Here is a 22,301-nt window from a genome sequence, read left to right on the forward strand (position 1 = left end):
GAGTCAGATCCAGGCACACGATTTTAAGGATCTCCAGTTTTCTTCTGAATAAGCATCTATTTTATTCCTGCTGACTTCAATTTCCATCATTCATCATAGCAAATATCCTTTCTCATTTTGAGTGAGTTCTACAGCTTTTCCTCGGGTTATAAAATTGTATGCTTAGTTTAATGAGATTAAATCTGCCAAGAATAATATTGCTTATATTATGATAATATAATGTTAATATTATCAGGGTATTGACCTTTTAACAAAGTCTTTACAACTACCATCTAGCTATAAGTCATGAGCTCCATTCTCTTTCTTGGCTGTAGTTTTTTTGACTGTCCAACACTGTAAAAGCAGTCTCAGCCAGCCGTTCAACTATCTTCTTATAGCTTTAAAGGTAGAATTACTTTTCATCATTAAGTTCATTCCTAACATTTAAACTTTCACTGTTTTTCTCAGGATATGCAAGTTCTTAGCTGCTTCAAGAACATTATCAAGTTCAGATTAATGACCAGTCAAAAGATCCTGACAGCTTTTTTTAGTTTGTTCACTTTCTTAAAATTATTTTAAACTTATTTTTCTTTTATTTATTTATTATTATAGACTTTATCTATTCCTTTATCAAAAGAGCAAAAAAACACATGTATGAATGCAGAGCAGGAGTAGGCCATTCAGCCCCTTGAATCTGCTCCACCATTCAATAAGACAACAGCTACTCTGATTGAAACCTTATAACTGCATTCCCACCCACCCATGATAACCTTTAAACCCCTTAACAGTTTTGTCATATAATATTTGTAGACTCTATTTCCACCCATCTTTTCAGGAAACAGTTCCAACGACTCATGATCTCCTGAGAGAAAGATATTCCCTTAATCTCTGCCCAAATGGACAACATCTGATTTTTAAACAGTGATTCCTCGTTGTAGATTCATGAGATGTACAGCACGGAAACAGACCCTTCAGTCTAACTTGTCCATACCAACCAGATATCCTAAACAAATCTAGTCCCATTTGCCAGCATTTAGCCCCTGTCCCTCTAAACCCTTCCTATTAATATGCCTTTTAAATGTTGTAATTGGGCTGGCCTCCATCACTTCCTCTGGCAGCTGCCCTTTGAAATCTTTCCCCTTAAATGTTTGCCCTTTAGTTTTGGATTCTCCCACCCGGGGGAAAAGATCTTGGATATTTACCCTTGCATGCAGCTCATGATTTCATAAACCTCTGTAAGGTCACCCCTCAGCCTCCAACACTCCAAGGAAAATAGCCCCAACTTATTCAGCTTCTCCCTATAGCTCAAACCTTCAATGCTGGCAACATCCATGTCAATCTTCTCTAAACCCTTTCAAGTTTTACAGTTCACCATTAAATATTTAAGTTGAGTAACAGCAGTATTTTTTTAACCAGACTCAAAATGTTAACTTTGCTTTCTTCCTTCAGTTGCTCTGGACCTGCTGAGTTTCTTCTGCAACATCTGCTTTTATTTCAGGTCTTCAGCATCCGCAGTTCTTTGTTTTATTTTTCCAAGGCAGGGAGACCAAAATTGAACGCAGTGTTCCAAAAGTGGCCTAATCAAAGTCCTGTACAGCTGCAACATGACCCCTCAATTCCTACACTCAATGCACTAACCAACAAAGGCAAGCATTCCAAATACCTTCTTCACTAACCTACCTTCCCAAGCAGTCCACTTTCATGGAACTATGAATCTGCATTCTAATGTCTCTTTGTTCAGCAACAGAAGTTCTCCATGACTTCACCATTAAGCATATAAGACCTGCCCTGATTTGCCTTTCCAAAATGCAGCACCTCACATTTATCTAGATTAAACTCCATCTGCAGCTCCTTGACCCATTGGTCCATCTGATCAAGATCCTATTGTACTCTGAGGTAACCTTCTTCACTGTCCACTACGTCAAATTTTAGTGTCATCTGCAAACTTACCACCCATGCCTCCTATGTTCACATTCAAATTTATATAAATGATGAAAAGCAATGGGAGTTCCAGATTATTCCATAAGAAGAAACCTTCTCTCTATTTCTATTCAGTCAAAACCCATCAGGTGTTTATATGTTTCAACCAAGTCACCCCTACTCTTCCAAACAACAGCAGATACAATCCTAGCCTGTGCATACTTTCCTCATAAGGCAACCAGCGCTTATCTGGGATGAGCCTAATAAACCTTCAATGTACTGTAGCATAGGCTTTTAGACCCTTCCATAAATAAGGTGACCAGTGCTATGTACAGTTTGGAAATGTGACCTCATCAGAACCCCGTGTACTTTAAGCATAACCTCCCAACTTGATTGGATTCGACTGTACCCACATACAAACCGTTTTCAATTCATGCACAGACACCCGATCCTGCTACAGCTCAGAGCTCTGTAATCTCTTACCCTTTGAAATGCTTTGTTTTTATTCTTCCTGCAAAATGAACAGTTTCAGTTTCCCGCATCACACTGTCACATCTTCGCCCCCTCATTTAACCTACTTATTTTTGTGACCTCTTCAAAATGTATTTCCCTACAACTAATTCCCGTAGACTGCTGTCTTTCGTCAACATACTGAATTAAGTTGAGGCACCTGTTTAAGTGTGTAGATATTGCAATGTTAGTGTCCGATATAAAAGTATTTGCTATATATGAGATGGGATGTTGATGATTTTTCCTTTTTTTGTGCAATTGTTGATAGTTGGAGTTTTAAATTCAGTTTTTCAGAATAAAGTTAAATGAACGGTGATTATTTAAAATTATTCCGTTGCTATATATCCCTTCATGGATGTATTTTTGTGCAAAAGGTGATACAAGCTGTTACTAATAAGCGCTGTCCCTTTAAATGCTTCTGGACTTGAATACAATACTCCACAATAGCCAATGTTAATACGGTGTAGCTTAGCAACGCCAAGCCTCTGCAATGTAAACTGAAACTCGCTTTTTCTCCTTGTTGATGTACAGTGGGATCATTGGCAGCGCACAGACGCTTCAACTTAAGGCCCCGGGGGACGACGAAACAGAAACTTTCCATCATCTAGACGTGAATCCCGGGCAGGGTGGAAAACGTCGCTCGCTATGGGCTGCGCCTCGAGTGTAAAGACAACAGCCGCCGCATCGCCGCATGGAGATCCCCGGCCAGAACCACCCACCCGCAACACGCTCACTGATGCCGACTGCTCGGATCCTGCCGACCTCAACCAGCCCCCGAAAGAACACTCGAGTTTGGTCTCAGGCTGCGAAAGAGCAGACCAGGAGACCGGGGAGATAATGTGCCAATCCCGGTCATACGTAAACCAGAGAACTGCAGATCCTAAAGGCAAGTACCTACAGTAATGTTAAAAATACTGTTTATTTTAGATCTGAGGTTGATCCATAAGAAGTTTATCAGTTCCATAAGCAACTGGTTACAGCAACTTGACAAAGTGATTCAGACTTAGGGAACACTATATGTTACCTTTTGAGAATAGTTAATAAGCTGTGAGCCATTGGTCTCCCGGGCTCTAGTATAACACACGTGAGTGGTCTCCTAACTGTTGAACTTGGAATATGTCACCGAATCCGGTAAAAATTACGAGCAGGATCCAAGATTTTATCAACGCGGAAAGACGCTCTTCGGCCTGTTGTGTCCAAGGTAGCTATCATAGATCTATCTATCTAAATTCCATTTTCCAGCACCTGGCCTTGTACGCTATTTGGAGTTTCAAGTGTTGGTATAAATATTTCTTGACTCCCTTGAGGGTTCCCACCTCTATCACCCTTTTAGGTAATGTTCTAGAAACCCACAACCCTGGGATGAAACTAAATCCTCAATTCCCTCTAAAACTTCCTTTTTGCCTTAAAATTATGTCTGCTGATTATTGACCCCCTCCCCCCTACAAAGGGAAACAAATGTCCCTATCCACCCTGCACATCTCCTTCAGAACTTTGTACATCTCAATCAGATCCCCTCTTGTCCTTCTCTGCTGTGGAGAAAACAACACAGCCTATGCAGTCTGTCTGCATAGCTGAATCACTCCGGCCCAGCCAGTGAATCTCTTCTGCACCCTCTAGTGCAGTCACACTCTTTCTATAATGTGGTGACCAGAAAGGCATACAGCACGCCAACTTTGACCTAATTAACATTATGTACAGCTCTATAATAACCTCCTTGTATTCAATGTCTTGACTAATAAAGCCAAGTATCCCATATTCCCTCTTAACCACCTTATCCACCTGCCCTTCACCTTCAAGGATCTTTGGAGAGCAACACCTCAGCTTGTCTGTCCTCTCTGACATAATAATTACTAGGGTCATCTTTGCCTTTTACCTTTGGCTGTCAATATAGGCTTGGGATGTAACAGAATCTTCCTATTCTGTATTACCCAGACCCATAGTAGTTGGCCATTCACCCATAAAATTCAGGGAAGGTGTTTCCTAATGAATTGAAGTGCTGAGCTTTGCGTATTCTGTGATATGTGATGGGAGTTATAATTGTACTGAATTAAGTCATTCTAAGAATATGTTTCATTGCATTACTATGGAAATGTTGCATTATTCAAAGTGCTACCTTTTTGACAAAATGACAAACAAATATGTTACATGTGCTTGCAAAAGACACTTTTCAAAGAATGATGTCAGCTTCATTCCCTAAATCCACATCAGCTAAAATAGGTTTCTGGATCATTTGTTGCTGTGTGCCCTGGCTGAATGCAAACTTTCTGCTGCAGTTGCTTATTTAACATTTATGACTGTATTTTGAATTGGTTGTAAAACTCTTGCATGTTTTAAGGAAATGATAAGACACTATTTTAAATGTATCTACTGTCTCTGGTAAGAAAATGTGGAGATGATTTAACTGGAGTTCTCAATTTTATCAAATGGATTGTTAATGACCAACAAAATGGGAAATTAGATGAAAGCTAAGCTAAAGTGAAATATAGGAGCAAATTACTGCAGAAACTGAAGTCCATGCTGAAAACAAAAAACGCTGGAAATCATAGCCGTCAGGCAGCAGCCATGGAGAGAAACGTTAGCTTGCTCTCTCTCCATGGACGCCACCTGACCTGCTGTAATATCCAGCATTTTTTTGTTTTCAAAGAAGTGAAGTATATTTGTCCATGCTGTTGACCAAATTGCCAGTCAGAAATATTTTCATAAAGGAATCTGAAGGAAATAATGCACAAATGCATATACAGAGAAAAGTGCATCTAAATATTTTTTTCATAACTCATAAATATTTCCATGTTTCAAAATATAAGTGTTGCTTGGTCATGTATATACTCCTTTGTGGAAACACAGTGGTAAGATGGAATGAAAATCTGTACAAATACTGCTGTAATGAAACAATTTTCAAAACATAGAAACATTGCAGTTGTGGATCTATGTCCATGGATAATCAGGAATAAATATGGTTTTCTGTAATATTCAATTTAAGTTTACTAAAAAAATCCTCATGTTAGCAGTCTGTTCCTCCTGATTAGGAGTGTTTTAACAAATCGCAACCATTTCAACAAAGAATCACATTGCTTCTACAGTCTGAATGTAGTATAAGATATAAAATGTTTGAAAGTATCACACCTCCAGCGTTATTGCATTTTCTGTAATTCTGAGTATCTGAATGATTTGTTTCCTTTTTCTTTTGTTCATATTGTAGTGAAAATTAACAATAAAAAAGTTAATCTTCAAAGTATTCTACATCCAAGAGTTCACAAGTCAGAAGTTCAATCTGTACCAAAGTGTCAAAATTAAGTGACAGCTAAAGTCTAGGATTTAGAACTAGATAGAAAGAAATGAGGATTGTCAAAGTTAAAGATGTTGTGACCTTGTTCATAAGGAGATTCACCTAATTCATAAACTTTTACTAAATAACAGAATACAAGTCTTTTGAATGATATAGAAGTTGAGAATGAAGAATGAATAAAGAATGACATTATAGTTGCTACCCCCATAATTTTGGACTTGAGATTTCTACTACCCAGAAATGCCTAGAAGACAAATGGGATTGTCATTTTTCTGTTAATTTTTAAGATGTTGATCTGTTGTTTAATGATGCTTCAATGAATATTCATCACCTACAAAATTAAACACGTGATTTAACCTGCATCCCTTGCCTTTTGCTTTCGACCTGACAAAGTATTTATCTTCTGAATCCAGCTCACTTGTCCTGCAGCAAAATTACAGATGCAGTTTTTTCTATTAATTTAAAGGAAGCTGGATTTAATATTATAAACACAGATACCATTCATTACTTTCCAGGAACATGAACAAAATGAGAAATAGTGCAAAGGCATTAACATTTGCCTATTTGTAGGTGTTAATTTTAAACATGCAGGAAATGGTACTATTTTATATTAAAATATAAGATTTTATTTGTTCTGCCTCCTGTTTCTGGAGTAGAGGTCAATCTCAACAACTGGCAAGCAATCTGCACAATATGTGATGCCTAGATAATCATAAGAATTCGAGTGTCAGCCTGCTCACGCTTAGTGTTCACTAATAAAGTTCAAAAGGGGGTTACCGAATGATGATTTAGAGAGAATATCTAGGTACCATTGGTAGACAATTGGATAGTTTGTCCAAAATACAAAAATTATGGCAGTAAATTTAATAGACAATTTGTAAAATGTGGGTGAAAGTAATGTGACAGAAGTGGAATTAACTGTTTTTCCCCCTTCCCCTGTTCATGAACAGACCCAAGGTAACTCTAATTGTCCGTACAATTCAGCATCACTGTTTACTATTAACTTAGATATGTAATTTAGAGAGAGAGATTTCTTCAACAGCCAAGAGGGGGATGATTAAAGATGAACTAAGTACATCAGGACCATGAGCATGGATCAACCTGCTTACTTGGCATCCCAAGGATTATTGAAAGAATATTCAAATTAGACATCTTATTTTTAAGACTACTTATCATTTAAAAAAGCAGTAATTAACATATGATGATTCATCAGTTCAGCAACTGAGGTGAGGTTGGCAGCTTCAATGATAAAATGCTGAAGACAAGAGTTTGGCTGGCAATGGTTGAGTTTTTGCTCCATTTGTTCAGCATTGGACTATAAACAGTCTGAATCAAGGCATTTATGGCTGGCAAAATTGGAAGTGTTGCCTCATAAGCTGGTCAAACAACAACCTCACATTGCCAGATATGATTCCATGAGTATGACTATGTGCCAGACACTACCATCCCCTCTTGACTGACCCTCTAGCGGGATACAGTCAGTTTGGAGTTACCCTTGGAGTATTTATGATTGACAGCACAAATTACGAATTCTCATGCCAACAGGTCAATCATGGGCACCTTGATGGCGATCGCCTACTCCTATACACCAGCACCCCAACTGATAAAGCAGTACATCTTCAACATGACGGTCAACAGCCCCAATCAGGGATCTCATATTCCATGCCATCCATCTACATGACCTCATTACAATCTTTCCAGTTCTCACTGGACATCCTTTCATTTATCTGGTGCTTTCACTTGAAAGAAGCACTGATGGTGGAAAGGGCACAAAATATACTTTGTGTGGAGGACTTCAATACCTATCACCCTAAGTGACTTGGTCACTGACCAAGTGGTTAAAGTCTGAGGAAGGATCACTCACCCAAAATGTTAACTCTGACTTCTCTCCACAGATGCTACCAGACTTGCTGAGCTTTTCCAGCAATTTCTGTTTGCGTTTTAGAGTCTTGAAGGATTGGATTTATCTCTGGTGATGAATGATCTAACAAAATCGAAAAACCTACTTGACCTCACCCGCAGCAGTGCAAAGTATCCATCTTCAAATGAGGATATCCTTCTTTGGTATTACATGGTACTAGTACCATGCTAAATTGGATAGTTTTTCAAGCAGATATAGCAACTCAGAGCTGGGCATCAGAGATGTTCTATGGGACAGCAGCAGAATCAACCAGTTTTGTAAACACGTGACGAAGCATCTCCCCGATGCTACCATTACCATTGAGCTGGGGAGAGGGGAGGTGGGGTGGGATTAACTCTGGTACTACAATGGCAGGTGGCCATGTAGTAATACGAGGAATAATACCAGACACGTCTAAAAATGGAATATCAGTTTGATGAAGCAAGCTAACATCCTGGGAATTAATTTTAAGAAGTCTCTTGTTAAGAGTCTCATTAAATTCTTTAATTTTAGATTCAAACAGTTCAATTACTGTGGAGAGCAACAACAGGAGTAATGAAAGAAATTTGGGAGAACAGCTGTGTGTTTCGAAAGACAATCTAGACTTGGTTCCTGAGGATCAGGGCCAGACTATCAGCAAGGTCAATGTGAGTGTTCAGGATGATGTAAATGATCCAACACAGCCAGAAGCAACCGAGACACAACATGTTAATTTCCATAACCTAATGCTACATTGTGAAAGAGACCTGCTTATGAGACATGATGGTAAGAAATGTGTTCATTTGTATAACTTCTCATCAAGTGCCATTGCCTGTAGTTTTCTTCATTTCTCCATCATCTACTGCAGCTGCTCACTCTCGACTAACTCCACAGAGGCAGGTCTCCTGCCCCCAACTTTTACACACACTTAATACCTGACACTGGTCCAGCTTCCTCAGAGCCAGCTGTCAAAGTGAATATAACCTCTGATACTGCTTGTCTACATCTGTCAGTCAGAGCTCCCTGATTGGACCAGGTCAACAGCCCCAATCAGGGATCTCATATTCCATGACATCCATCTACATGAGCTCATTACAATCTTTACAGTTCTCACTGGACATCCTTTCATTTATTTGGTGCTTTCCTGTGCCTCACTAAAATGGCTCATTTTCCTGTATAAGCACAGTGATTGCTGCCAGGATATTAATGATCAAAACATAGTCTTCCTAATGTTGGTCTCAATTGATTTTCATTTGATACCATTGTGAGGTTTAACACATAATTATATATTGGGACTTTAGTTTTAAATTGAGGGTAAATTAAGGGGATTGTGTAATATTTTCAGCAGTCTGCCAGACAGTAAATTAGTTTTCTTGTTAGGGAACAAAGGAACAGCTGTATTGTTTTAGTGAGTGGAAGCTGCAAGGTATTTGTCCTTGGCAAAAATGATAGTTCTCTGAGTATGTCATGAGTATGTATCGAGTCTCCCAAAGTCCCACAAAGGTGTTGTAAAATATCTAGTTATAAACACTTTTGCTGGAAACTATCTCTCCTAAGATGAAAGTGTGTTGGGATCAAGTACAGATAACTAATAATTCTACCCAGATACATGGCCAGTGTGCTTCACATTGTCTTGAGGAAGATGGTGGGAAAAACCAATTTTGGTATCAGCTTATAGGCTTCCCTACAAATCCAGGAATATCGTGGACAGAAACAGAACTTGTTGGAAAAACACAGCAGGTCTGGCAGCACCTGAAGAGAGAAAGCCGACCTAGCATTTCAGATCCAGTAACTCTTCTTCAGAACTTACAGAGCGGCAGCCAGAAGTCAGCTCTGGGATTATAAATTACCTCGCGAAGGAAAAAAATAGAAAGTGAGTCACTGGGAGCTCAGAATAATTACAGTAGTCTCTGGAGAATGAATAGTCCACATAAGAGATGGAGTAACATCTAACTGTAGAAGAAAAAAATTTGATGATACGTAAAAGTACTCTTTTCAGTAGCTTAAAGCATAGCTTGCCGAAATACGTGTTTAGTCAATAGTGTTTTCCTTCAGCCATTTGTTACAGCAAAACTTAAAACATGATATTTTAATGTGGCTTGCTTCAAGCTATTAACTGTAAGTTGAAATTTCTCCAATCATATGGAGATCATAACATTTACTAATGAAGGTTGCTGAAGGTTGCTAATTGTTTATCCTCTCTTTAGACCAAGGCAATCTCTTTCACACATTGTGGATTCATACTTGCATCTAACTTTCTACTACTGAGGCACAACAGGCTCACTGTCATTGAATTTTTAAGCTTTAGATAGATTTTACTTGGATTGGGTGTGCTGTTAGGCTAGACCCATGTCATTTTTCAGCAGTCATAATTATGTTTTGCCATACTTATTTCTTCATTTAAATTCTTTCCAGATTGTTCAGTTTTTGGGGTGACCAACTCTTCTTCCAGCCTACCTAGTGACCTGTATCCTCCAGTTGTAATTGATAATGGCAGTGGGCTGATAAAAGCTGGACTCTCAGAAAATCATTCACCAACACATGTTTTTCCAAGTGTGGTAGGAAGACCAAAGAACACAACATTGAATGTTTTTGGATTATCAGAAAGGTGCACTTACGTTGGAGAAGAAGCCCAAAGAAAGCGTACTATTCTTCATTTGGTTGTAAGTAAAATGCTTATGTGCTGATATGGGAATAACCTTTTATAACCATTCCGCCTTAGTCTGCTCATCTCCATGCTGTGGATTGTGCCATTTCTTCAATTAACTCTCTATCCACTTAATTTGGCACATTGTTAGTGTCACTCAACAAGGATGGTTTGACTGCAATGTGAAAGTAAGGTAAGTTCAGGCTTTTGGCTTAGGTTAACACGAACTATTCAGAAAGAATAAAGATAGCTATATTTCATTCAGAGAATGTTTGCTACTGGATAAAAATAAGGAAGGTTTGATTTTGCAACCCTGATGTTTATCTAGCAAAAGTTCAACAAAAATGTTGAAATCTGTACATCAAAAAATATAATCAGTTCAAGGAGTGAATAGGTGCTGTGGAGAATCTTATTCGTGGGCTGATTAGTAGAAGCCTATTCAGATATTGATTAAGTTGTGTTTGATTGTAGTATCCAATTCAGCATGGACTGATTACAAACTGGGCAGAAATGGAAGTGCTCTGGAGGCATGCATTTGAAAATGAATTGCGTGTTGACATTCAGGAGCACCCAATTGTTATGACAGAGCCACCAAATAACTCCCAGCAAAACAGGGAGAAAACAACTGAGGTAATAATCTCATAACAAACTCTACCAAAGTTTCTCTGTGACAACGCTTTCAAATCCATTTGTAATTTTAAGCTCTTTAATCAGATCACCCTTCATTTTTTACACTCAAGTACATATCATCTTGTTTATACAGCCTACATCCATAAATTAAATCCTAATCTCACTCCAATGAATTGGTAGCATACCCCTTCTGAAGCTTGGTATGCAAAACTCAACACAATTCAGCTCGAATCTGGCCAAAGCTGGGTTATAACTGAAGCATTGTTTTCTCACTTCTTACTTCCAGTGGCTTTGAGTCAAAGACCAACATTCTATTAGCCTTTTTGATTACGTTTTACATTTGAGCATCAGCCATTAGTGACTTCTGTACAAGGATGCCTAAATTTCTTGCTCCTTTACAGGTCCTGGTTTCCTCACTGTTAAGAAAATATTCAAAGTTGATGATCTCACATTTCCCCACTTAAAATTTTATCTGCTATGGTTTTTGCTCCTTTGTATAAATTGGTCTGATCATCATAACCTGTTGTGCCTCCTTCATATAACGTTTAATCCACTCGTGATGTAAACATTGCAGGCAAATCATTTATTACCCATAATTGACATTGGGGTGACGGCGAGATCTGACAAATAAGTGGCTTGATATACCATTTCAGAAGTCATAGAACTGTACTGCATGTAAACCTGGTCCATGCTGACTAGATGTCCTAAACTATCTAGTCCAATTAGCAAGCATTTGGCCCATACCCCTCTGAACTCTTCCTATTCATGTACTCATCCAGATGCATTTTAAATGTTGTAATTGTTCCAGCCTCCACCACTTCCTCTAGCAGCTCATTCTACACACACAACACTGCCTGCGTGAAAATGTTGCCCCTTAGGTCATTTTTAAATCTTTCCTCTGTCACCTTAATCCTATGCCCTCCAGTTTTGGACACTCCAAACCAGGAAAAAGACCTTGGCTATTCAGCCTATCCATGCACCTCATGATTTTACAAATGTCTATAAGGTCCCCCCTTAGCCTCTGACATTCCAGGCAAAATAGCCCCAGCCTTTTCAGCCTCTCCCTTTAGCTCAAACCCTCCAACCCTGGCAACATCCTTGTGAACGTTTTCTGTACCCTTTCAAGATTCGCAACATCCTTCAAATAGCAGGGAGGCCAGGATTGAACACAGTATTCCAAAAGTGGCCAAACCAAAGTCCTGGTTGGAGCTGCAACATGACCTCCCGACTCCTATACTCAATGCACTGAAAAATAAAGGCAAGCATACCAAATGCCTTCTTCACTATCCTTCTACCTGCAACTCCACTTTCAAGGAACTATGAACTGGCACTCCAAGGTCTCTGTTCAGCAATACTCCTCAAGACCTTACCATTAAGTGTATTATTCCTGCCCTGATCTGCCTTTCCAAAATGCAGCACCTCATCTAGATTACACTCCATCTGCAACTCTTCAGCCCATTGGCCTATCTGATCAAGGTCCCATTGTTCTCTGAGGCAACCTTCTTTGCTGTCCACAACACTTCCAATTTTGGTGTCATCTGCACACTTACTAATGACACCTCCTATGTTCACACCCGAATCATTTATATAAATGACGAAAAACAGTGGACCCAGCACCAACCCTGTGACGCACTGCTGGTCACAGGCATCCAGTCTGAAAAGCAACCCCCTAACACCACCATCTGTCTTCTGACTTTAAGCGAGTTCTGTATCCAAACGGCTAGTTCTCCCTGAATTCCAGACGATCTAACCTTGCTAACCAATCTATCATAAGGAACCTTGTCAAACTCCATACTGAAGTCCATATAGATCACGTATACCATTAGTGAAATACAATTTCCCACGCACAAAGCCATATTGACTATCCCTAATCAGTTCTTGCCTTTCCAAATACATGTAAATGTAATACATGTACATGTAAATCCTGTCACCAGGATTCCCTCCAACAACTTGCCCACCAGTGAAGTCACCAGTCTATAGTTCCCTGACTTATTCTTACCACCTTTCCTAAATAGTGGCACAATGTTTGCCAACCTCCAGTCTTCTGGCACTTCACTTGTGACTATCAATGATACTGTCATCTCAACAAGGGTCCAACAGTCACTTCCTTATATTCCCACAGAATTCTAGGATACACATGATCAGCTCCCAGGGACTTATCTACCTTTATGTGTATTAAGACACTCAGCACCTCCTCCTCTGCAATATGGACATTTTTCAAGATGTTGCTATTTATTTCCTCAACCCACACTTCTGTGGCTCTGGAGTTGTATGTAAGACAAACCATGTAAAGATGGTAAATTCCATTCCATAAAAGTGAAAAAGTCATCGAGATGAGTTTTTACAACAATCTGATAGTTTTATAATCAGTTGATGATACTATCTTCTTACTCCAGCTTTATTTAATTAACCCAATTTCAGTTTCCAAGCTACAGTACCGGGATTTTAAATCATGGTTCCAGATCACTAATCAAGTTACTCAACCAATATGCTACAATGCTGTACCTGTAGGCTTGACATATCAGTTTCTATTCCTGCATACAAAATGAATGAATGTATACCAAACAAAGGACAGCACCAAAAAGACTGGCTTTCTGTTCTTATCCTTTGTAGGTAAATATTTATGACTCTTCCTAAAAGGCACAGGTTTTTTTTAGATTCCCTACAGTGTGGAAACAGGCCCTTTGGCCCAACAAGTCCACACCGCCCCTTGAAGCATCCCACCCAGACCCATCTCCCTGTAACCCACACACCCCTGAATACTACAGGCAATTTAGCATGGCCGATCCACCTAGCCTGCACATCTTTGGACTGTGGGAGGAAACCGGAGCACCTGGAGGAAACCCACGCAGACACGGGGAGAATGTGCAAACTCCACACAGACAGTCGCCCGAGGCTGGAATCGAATCCGGGTCCCTGGTGCTGTGAGGCTGCAGTGCTAACCACTGAGCCACCGTGCCACCTATTTAACTTCTCCACAATTAATTCATAAACGTACCCAACACCTATCTCTCAGATACACACAATAATAGTCCACATAAAAAGTGAAAACTCTAAACTGGCAAGTTAGAAGCACTGTAATGATTTTGAGTGTATTTCATTCAAAGTTTGCAACTAACATTCTGTTGCATCTGTTTTGTTCAATATAGATTCTTTTTGAAGCATTTCAAGTTCCCTCTCTATTTCTGGGCGTCCAGGCAGTGCTGGCACTACACTCCACTGGCAAAGTTACAGGAACTGTTATTGATTCAGGTAACATCATCTTTGCAATTGATCGCAGAATTATTTCCATAAATATCCATTGTATTTTCAGGGCTGGTGACCGCTGTACTGCAGGAGACAGTCTCAATTTTTTTGTAGAGTGGATTTGTGCTGATCACAAAGTAGGATGGCTGAGAAAGATGGCATTTCATCAATGTATTTAACTCTCCTGTTGATAATTTGCTTGTAGACTTCAAAATTTACTTAGTCCACCATAAAACATCCCACAAAAGGTAAAGATAATTTTGCAGTTTGAGACAGGATTTTGTTAAAACAATGCGGCAGGTCTGTGAACTGTTAACATTTGTAGTTGATGCTGTTACCCTGTTGCTATACCAAATTATCAATTGTTTAATAAAAAGAATTTATTTCCTAATTTTACTGCTTACAGGATCAACTGTGACACATGTAGTTCCCATTATTGAAGGAGATGCTTTGGAAAACATCACCCAGCATGTACACCTGGGAGGAGAGGACTTGACAGAGTACATGATGAGATCACTGGCTGAAAATAATAGCTGGTCCTTCACTTCCCAAGGTAATATTCACAACGTACCAACATCCACTAAGAGTACCACTCAATATAGGAAGATTGAGTCATATTTTTCAAGGAGTAGAAACCAAGTGATTTGCTACTTTATCCCTTTTTTGCACAATAAAATAATTCTGACATGAGATTCCAGTCAAGGTTCCTTAAGAAATGCAAGACTGTACTTACTTTCTGACAGGTTCTTTGTAGTGCACAACAATCAAGGGAAAGCAAACCATGCCTCCTTTTTACTTCAGTTGCATAATCTATGACTTAACGGTCCCAGCACTGCTGTCAGCCACTTTGACAGCTCCTATGAAAGGGTAAGTATGTAGAGGAAGTGCGGGTTAGGGTGCCTGGTGCACAGGGTGTCAAGTAAGTCGGATGCTAGATGGGTAGAGTTCCAAGTGGGTCAGGATAGGATTTCAGGGAGTTGGGTGCCAGGTAATTAGGATGTCAGGTGCACGGTGGCTAGTTAAATTATGCAGTGTTCAGGGTAGGTGGGAGTGAGTAGGCGATATCGGGCTTTGGATGCCACTGGATGCAGAACGTCAGGTCCCAGGGTACTGGTTCCTGTGCGGTGATCCCCCTGAATTTTCTTTTCCTGTTCCACAGACCTCTGAGGTCCATATGGAACCCAATGTATCAGCACCCAAATTGGCATGAACAGAGGCTTTGCAGTTTAGAGGTTAAATTGGTCCTGAGGCAGGCTAGAGGGTTTGGACTAGTGGCTGAGCAATGGGGACAAGTTGGGACATGCAGTTCCCCTACCTCCACCCTGAACAGAAGGGAGTCTCAATCAGAACAAAGGAGGGATGTTGGGTCTGTTTGCTGGCTTTTGGGACTTAGGGTGGAGGTGGTATTGGGTCAAGATCTGTGAAGTTTAAAGCTTCTGGGGAGATGTAGCAGGGGATCTGTAAGTTAGTATGGAAATCAGTTTAATGGCTACTCAGACTTTAGATTAGGTATTTAATACTCTGACTTTTCCTGTGCAATTTTTACTTGACTGCAACAGAACCATCTGAATTCTACAATTCCACAAGATTACATTTGGAATGCTGCATATAGACAGTTTTGGTCGGCCAGCTTTAGGAAGGATTACAACTATGTTACCATGACTACAGGATTTGATTGACAAGGAGAGGCTAAATATTTGAGACTTCATTCCTTTGAGCATATGAAGTTGAGGGGTAACTTCTGGAGGTTTATTAAAATCATGAGAGGCAAAGATAAAGTGAACAGAAAAGATCTTTTCCCTCAGGGTGGGGAGTTCAAAACTAGAAGGCATAAATTAAAGGTGAGAGGAGAAACATTTAAAAAGGAATTGAGGGTCAACTTTGTCATGCATTGTGTGGTGCGTATATGAAGTGAACTGCAAGAGGAGGTGGTAGATGCAGACCATTTATAACGTTTTAAAAGACATTTGGACAAGTACACGAATGTGGAACGCTTCGAGGGGTGTGAGCCAAATACAGTAAATGGGCCTATTTGATTTTGGAAACCTAATCAACATGGATGATTTGGACCAAAGGGTCTGTTTCCATGCTATATGACTCTACAACTCTATAAATTATAGAAGCAAATGGAAATCTGAATATTATCACTTCTCCAAAAAATCCAGCCCATAGAAAAATATAACTATAGTTTTAAAAAGGCAAGGTCAACGTAGTTAAAAGTTTCAGTATTCCTGTTTGTTATCTTTAATTGCCTTTGTACCAATTGCCATGATATTTTAATACATAATTGTTCATTAGTTAACACCAAACATCACCCTCATTCATTAACTGATGTGTATCCAATGCCAGTTCTGATCAAATGCGAAGCTGAAGAATAGCAGCTCTACTGCAATACGAAAAGATCACTGGTGTAGAAGCATTTCTTTCTTCTGATGTTCATTTGTTATTCTGCTTCTTAAAGAGCACAGGCCAGAGGAGAAGCACAGAGGTGTGGGTGAACATGTCAATTCAGCAAAGGACAATGTGTTCCATTCAAAGTTTCTCATATTACATTGCATTTTGCACACAGAAGCAAGACAATTTGTATAATCTGTCAGTGCCTGTGATTTTTTTTTTGTTCCTGACAGTCCTCCTCCCACCTGACTTTATCAGATATGGTTTGATCTAGTATTAAATAATGGGATCTCAATTATTAACATGGAGAGTATACCAGCTACAACTCAACTTCTAATGACTCATGGTAAAGGTGCAATATAAAACAGAGCAAGACAGACTAACAAGGCATGATATGCTCCTACTTGTTCTAGGTATTAATAGCCTGATGCAAGTTAATGTTAAAATACAACCCAGTAACCTGACTTCCAAAGTATTTTATTGATCTGGGAAATCTCAAAATGCACAAACAATAATTTAAATGATCCACTCTGTACATATTGAATTGTATTTTGTGTCAATTTCCAGCTGGGTTGGATATCATCAGAAACATCAAGGAGAAATTTTGTTACGTTGCCCTTAATTTTGAAGCAGAACTCAAGAACTTCAAGAATAATCCAGAAGAAATAAAGGAGGAGTATGCGCTTCCAGATGGACAAAATATGATTATCACAAGTCAGAAATTCATCTGCCCTGAAGTCATCTATAAGCCATTTTTAATAGGTAGCGGTTCAAGACATTTGACCATACACCGATCACCTGCTCATAGACTGTTGACAGTAGAACAATGTGTCAGTGCAAAATACCTCCTTCATGACATCTGTCTACTGACTGTACACTGTGTTCCACTGATAATTAACCTAGTGGTTATACAATTTGAACGGTATTTCTTTTCATTTCCATTTGTATTTCACCTCTAAACATGATTTTTGAGAATTATCTAATTACAACTGAATTCAAAAACGGATGCGGAAATAACACAGACGGTGTGGAGTGAAGTAGCAGATTTTTAAAAACTTTTGCTTTGGTGCAATGTATGTCTTGAAATAACATTACTTTATTTCAGGCAAAGACATACAGAACCTGCCTACATTGACACATTCAGTGATTGAGAGATGCAGTGAGGAGATCCGCAATGATTTGTATGCCAACATTGTACTAGCTGGTGGTAACAGTATGTTTAAAAATTTGGAAGAACGATTACAACATGAGATGTCAAACCTTGTAAATACAGGGATAAAGGTATTTTTACAGATTTTCTACAATCTTCTCCAGAAGGTCTAGACTCTTAACGGGATAGGATTCTTTGACTGTAACACCCCTACATTCTCAGCTACATTTTCATTTGTTCAGTATCTGCCTAGATACCAAGTGATTTTAGGCTACTTGATCACATCCTAACCATCTCCTGTAGATACCAGTCATTTATACTAGTTCCAGTGGAGGTTACTTGTTTGTAAAATTTTATAGTGTAAATTTATCAAGTCAAACAAAATGTTAATGTTTAAAAAACCCATTTGAATTGAACAGTCCTTTTCCTTTTTCCAAATCAACCTGACCCAATCATTTCTTTGCCGTAGAGCAAACACTTGCTAAACTGGCGAAATGGCAGTCTCATTAACTGAAGTTTCCACATACTCCTCTTTTTTTTCCTCTCTCCAGCCATGCATTTAATGGTCTCCTCATTTCTTAGCTCAATAGCAATAGTGGGGGTCAAATGTTATGAATTAGTGTTTTTGGGCAGACCAGCACTGGATAGTACGGTGGCTCAGTGGTTAGCACTGCTGCCTCACAGCACGAGCGGCCTGGGTTCGATTCTACCCTCACAAAACTGTCTGTGTGAAGTTTGCACATTCTCTGGGTGCTCTGGTTTCTTCCCATAGTCCAAAGATGTGCAGACTAGGTGGATCGACATGCTAAGTTGCCCATAGAGTTCAGGGATGTGTAGATTAGTTGGGTTATAGGTCTGGGTGGGATGCTCTGAGGGCCAGCAAGGCGGGACGAGCTGGGCTGATTTTGGGATGCAGTAGGGGGAGGGGAGATTTTGAAGCTTGTGAAATCCACATTGATATCATTGGACTGCAGGGTTCCCAAGCAGAATATGAGTTGCTGTTCCTGCAAACTTTGGGTGGCATTGCTGCGGCACTAAAGACATTTTTCCCTCCCCACCCTTATCTGCTTTCCGGAGGGAGCACTCTCTCCAGGATTCCCTTGTCCGCTCCACACTCCCCTGCAGCCCCACCACATCCAGCACTTTTCCCTGCAACTGCAGGAAGTGCTACACCTGCCCCTACACCTCACCCCCATCCCAGGCCCCAAGAAGACTTTCCACATCAAGCAGATGTTAACCTGCACATCTGCTAATGTGGTATACTGCATCTGCTGTTCCTGTTGTGGCCTCCTCTACATCGGGGAAACCAAGCAGAGGCTTAGGGACCGCTTTGCAAAACGCCTGTGCTCGGTTCGCACTAAACAACTGCACGTCCCAGTCGCGAACCATTTCAACTCCCCCCTCCCATTCCTCAGACGATATGTCCATCCTGGGCCTCCTGCAGTGGCACAACGATGCCACCCGAAGGTTGCAGGAACAGTAACTCATATTCCACTTGGGAACCCTGCAGCCCCATTGTATCAGTGTGGACTTCATAAGCTTCAAAGTCTCCCCTCTGTCTACCGCATCCTAAAACCAGCCCAGCTCGTCCCCACCTCCCTAAACTGTTCTTCCTCCCACCTATCCCCTCCTCCCACCTCATGCCCTACCCCCATCTCCTACCTACCAACCTGATCCCGCCCCCTTGACCTGTCCATCCTCCCTGGACTGACCGATCTCCTCCCTACCTCCCCACATATACTCACCTTGACTGGTTCCATCCCATCTCTGACTGCTCTGTCTCCCCTCCACCCATCCTCTCCTCCCCCTCTCTCCCTATTTATTTCAGAACTCCTTCCCCTCCATTTCTGAAGAAAGGTCTAGGCCTGAAACGTCAGCCTTCCTGCTCCTTTGATGCCGCTTGGCCTGCTGTGTTCATCCAGCTCTACACCTTGTTACCTAAAGGGAACAGTTGTTTTTTGGTCAATCTGACTAAATCCATCATAATCTGTATATTTTTAAATCAAATCTCCTTCCTTATTTTTTCCTAGGAGAAACAATATCTCCAACCTGACTTTGTGGCTAAAATTTCTCAACCACAGAACTACTCCTGAAGTGTGGTGATCAGACCGTCCCTGCTTTCTTATTCCAAACCCCATTCACGATACTCAGAATCACCTGCTTTACTAGATACCCTCATACTATGACGTTCAACCTTCCAAGATCTATCCACATGACACTGTCCTTGCAAATCAAAAATAAATGACAAATAAATCAATGACCACAGCCCTGACCCTTGAAGAACCTTATTATTTACCCTCCTCCAATCTGAAAAGCAACCATCTTGCATGACTTACTGTTTTTAGTCCTTATTTATTCAAGCTGACACTTTTTGTTAATTCATCAAACACTTATTCAAACATGGTCTGCTTTTTACAAACCTGTTGGCTCTCCTCTTCATTTCTCTGAAAGCCTGTTTCTTTTGTGCAAAACCTTACCCATCACTGATGATAAACTGAGTGTCCAAATGCCCTTGCTGTTGCTGAGATTAAGGTGTCAGTATTTGACAGTCTCCAATATTCTGGCATCATTTTTGTAAATCGAATTGTACAGTCCCAGCTGATGGTACTACAGACAGTTCAGACTCCAACCTGGCCTGATAGATCATATATTTTTGTTAGTTAACATCGTGGTCATTTACTGTAAGTAACTTGGTCACATATGGCTGCAGATTGTCTTAACAACAGAACAGGAGTTCACTATACATTGGACAAAAACAAAAAAAAAGCAAAGCTGCTTATGTTGAGCATAGTTAGAGAAGAATCTTAAAACACCTAGCAAAACCATTTCAGTCTATTCCTCAACCTCACCATGTTACAGAGGAAGGACCCTTCATTTCCTATCTTTAAGTCTTCTTAAATAACTATTCACAAATTGACAGCGTGGACTTTCTCAGCATTATAGTAACCTGTAGAATTCTAATTAACCAGTTCCAGTCTGAAGTTGCACAAACTGAACCTTTCTACTGAGGTAATGGGAACTGCAGATGCTGGAGAATTCCAAGATAATAAAATGTGAGGCTGGATGAACACAGCAGGCCAAGCAGCATCTCAGGAGCACAAAAGCTGACGTTTCGGGCCTAGACCCTTCATCTGATGAAGGGTCTAGGCCCGAAGAACCATGAAGGCCATGAGAACCCATTGGTTATCATGGAGACTGATGGGATCTGTTCAGCAAAATTTGCATAGATCAAATTCAATTATGACATGAAGGAAATAAATTGTAAATTATTTTTTAATTACAACCAACTAAGATCAGAAAGGAATTTGACTGAGTCAAACTAGATGGCAATTTTTTTTTCATCTGAAATTCTCTTCTCTCCTTCAACAGGTGAGGGTTCATGCACCTCCCAACAGGAACTACCTTTCATGGAAAGGAGCAGCCATTTTGTCTGATCTTTCCAATTTCCACCAAATGTGTGTATCCCGCCAAGACTTTGAAGAATTTGGAACCACTGTTTTATACAGAAAACTAAGTTAAGCAAGAAAGGAACACTTGCCTGAAATCCGAAGAAAAAGATCCATCATTAATAGAGTAAAGGCAGAACAGAAAGGATCAATACTTGCTTTAAGCCATTGCTCTTGCTCTACTTAATCATCACAGAAGCAATGGGGTACAGTGGGGTATCATGTGGTGATGTCATTGCTATTTGATATTGTTGCTGCCGATGCCCAATCTATTTGGGGAACAGATAGGGATGCATTTGATGGGAGGCCATTGGCCATGACTAGATTGTCAACTAGTTCTGGACCAAGCATCATTTTAGTTTGTGCCTTAAATGAACTTCATTAGGAACACCACAACAAACTTTAAACTTCAATCCTTAAAATGTTGACGCCTTCTTGCCAGACTACTACAAAGTTTTCAATCTCAGAAATGTGTATTCCAGTCTAACTTTTAGTCTTTTACTTGTCTGCAATAAAAATGAAACATTATCATTTTGTTATTTCCAAAAATACATTTTTGAGACCACAAGACCTGAGCAGCACTCAGCCTGAAAACATTCCCAACAGTGGAAGGTAAGACTGTTGAAATAAAGCCCCATGAGATGGAGGAAATTAAAAAATTATTTACAGCTCTTCTGCAGCAGTTTCTTAATCTTAAGAATTGTATCCACAGAGTCCTCAACAATCAGGTCAGTGAATATGTCTCAGAGATAGTAGGAACTGCAGATGCTGGAGAATCTGAGATAACAAGGTATAGAGCTGGATGAACACAGCAGGCCAAGCAGCATCAGAGGAGCAGGAAGGCTGACGCTTCGGGCCTAGACCCTTCTTCAGAAAATATCTGAACCATAACCAGGAAATGCTAGAAATACTCAGACCTAGCAACATCTGCAGGGAGGGAAAGGGTCTAGGCCCAAAACGTCAGCCTTCCTGCTCCTCTGATGCTGCTTGGCCTGCTGTGTTCATCCAGCTTTACACCTTGTTAACTTAGTGAATATGTCTAACCTCATTTAAATATTCTATACAATTCTGAATGTAAATTGAAAGCATATTAATTTGTGATTTATGTATAATGTTTTTGTGGGAAGAGGGGTTACTTACTTTGAAAGCAAAACTCTTTCCTGTGTAACTGTACTGAATAATAGAACTGAGCAATGTATACATTTTCTAAT

At 40.0% G+C, this 22,301-nt stretch overlaps 1 protein-coding gene across 2 annotated transcripts; it reads left to right on the forward strand.

Moving 5' to 3' along the window:
- Nucleotides 1-2,933: 2,933 nt before the first annotated feature.
- LOC125465631 (actin-like) lies at nt 2,934-21,888 on the forward strand. Of its 2 annotated transcripts, XM_048559358.2 has the most exons (9): nt 2,934-3,295; nt 8,112-8,363; nt 9,993-10,240; nt 10,696-10,854; nt 14,004-14,106; nt 14,507-14,653; nt 17,062-17,256; nt 17,600-17,775; nt 21,014-21,888. In XM_048559358.2, exons 1-9 carry the CDS (start codon nt 3,055-3,057, stop codon nt 21,161-21,163), a joined length of 1,671 nt encoding a protein of 556 aa, XP_048415315.2. In that variant the 5' UTR covers nt 2,934-3,054; the 3' UTR covers nt 21,164-21,888. The 2 variants fall into 2 exon arrangements, with proteins under 2 accessions (XP_048415315.2, XP_048415316.1); XM_048559359.1 differs by lacking the exon at nt 10,696-10,854.
- The last annotated feature ends 413 nt before the right edge of the window (nt 21,889-22,301 follow it).

This window comes from Stegostoma tigrinum, chromosome 30, assembly GCF_030684315.1.
Source record: "Stegostoma tigrinum isolate sSteTig4 chromosome 30, sSteTig4.hap1, whole genome shotgun sequence".
Lineage (NCBI taxonomy): Eukaryota > Metazoa > Chordata > Chondrichthyes > Orectolobiformes > Stegostomatidae > Stegostoma > Stegostoma tigrinum.

Excerpts from the sequence above, each read along its gene's own strand:
- LOC125465631 (XM_048559358.2), top strand. The coding sequence starts at position 3,055 with ATGGGCTGCGCCTCGAGTGTAAAGACAACAGCCGCCGCATCGCCGCAT. Across the intron at positions 10,241-10,695 it reads GTACTATTCTTCATTTGGTT|TATCCAATTCAGCATGGACT; the intron begins GTAAGTAAAATG and ends GTTTGATTGTAG. Across the intron at positions 10,855-14,003 it reads ACAGGGAGAAAACAACTGAG|ATTCTTTTTGAAGCATTTCA; the intron begins GTAATAATCTCA and ends TGTTCAATATAG.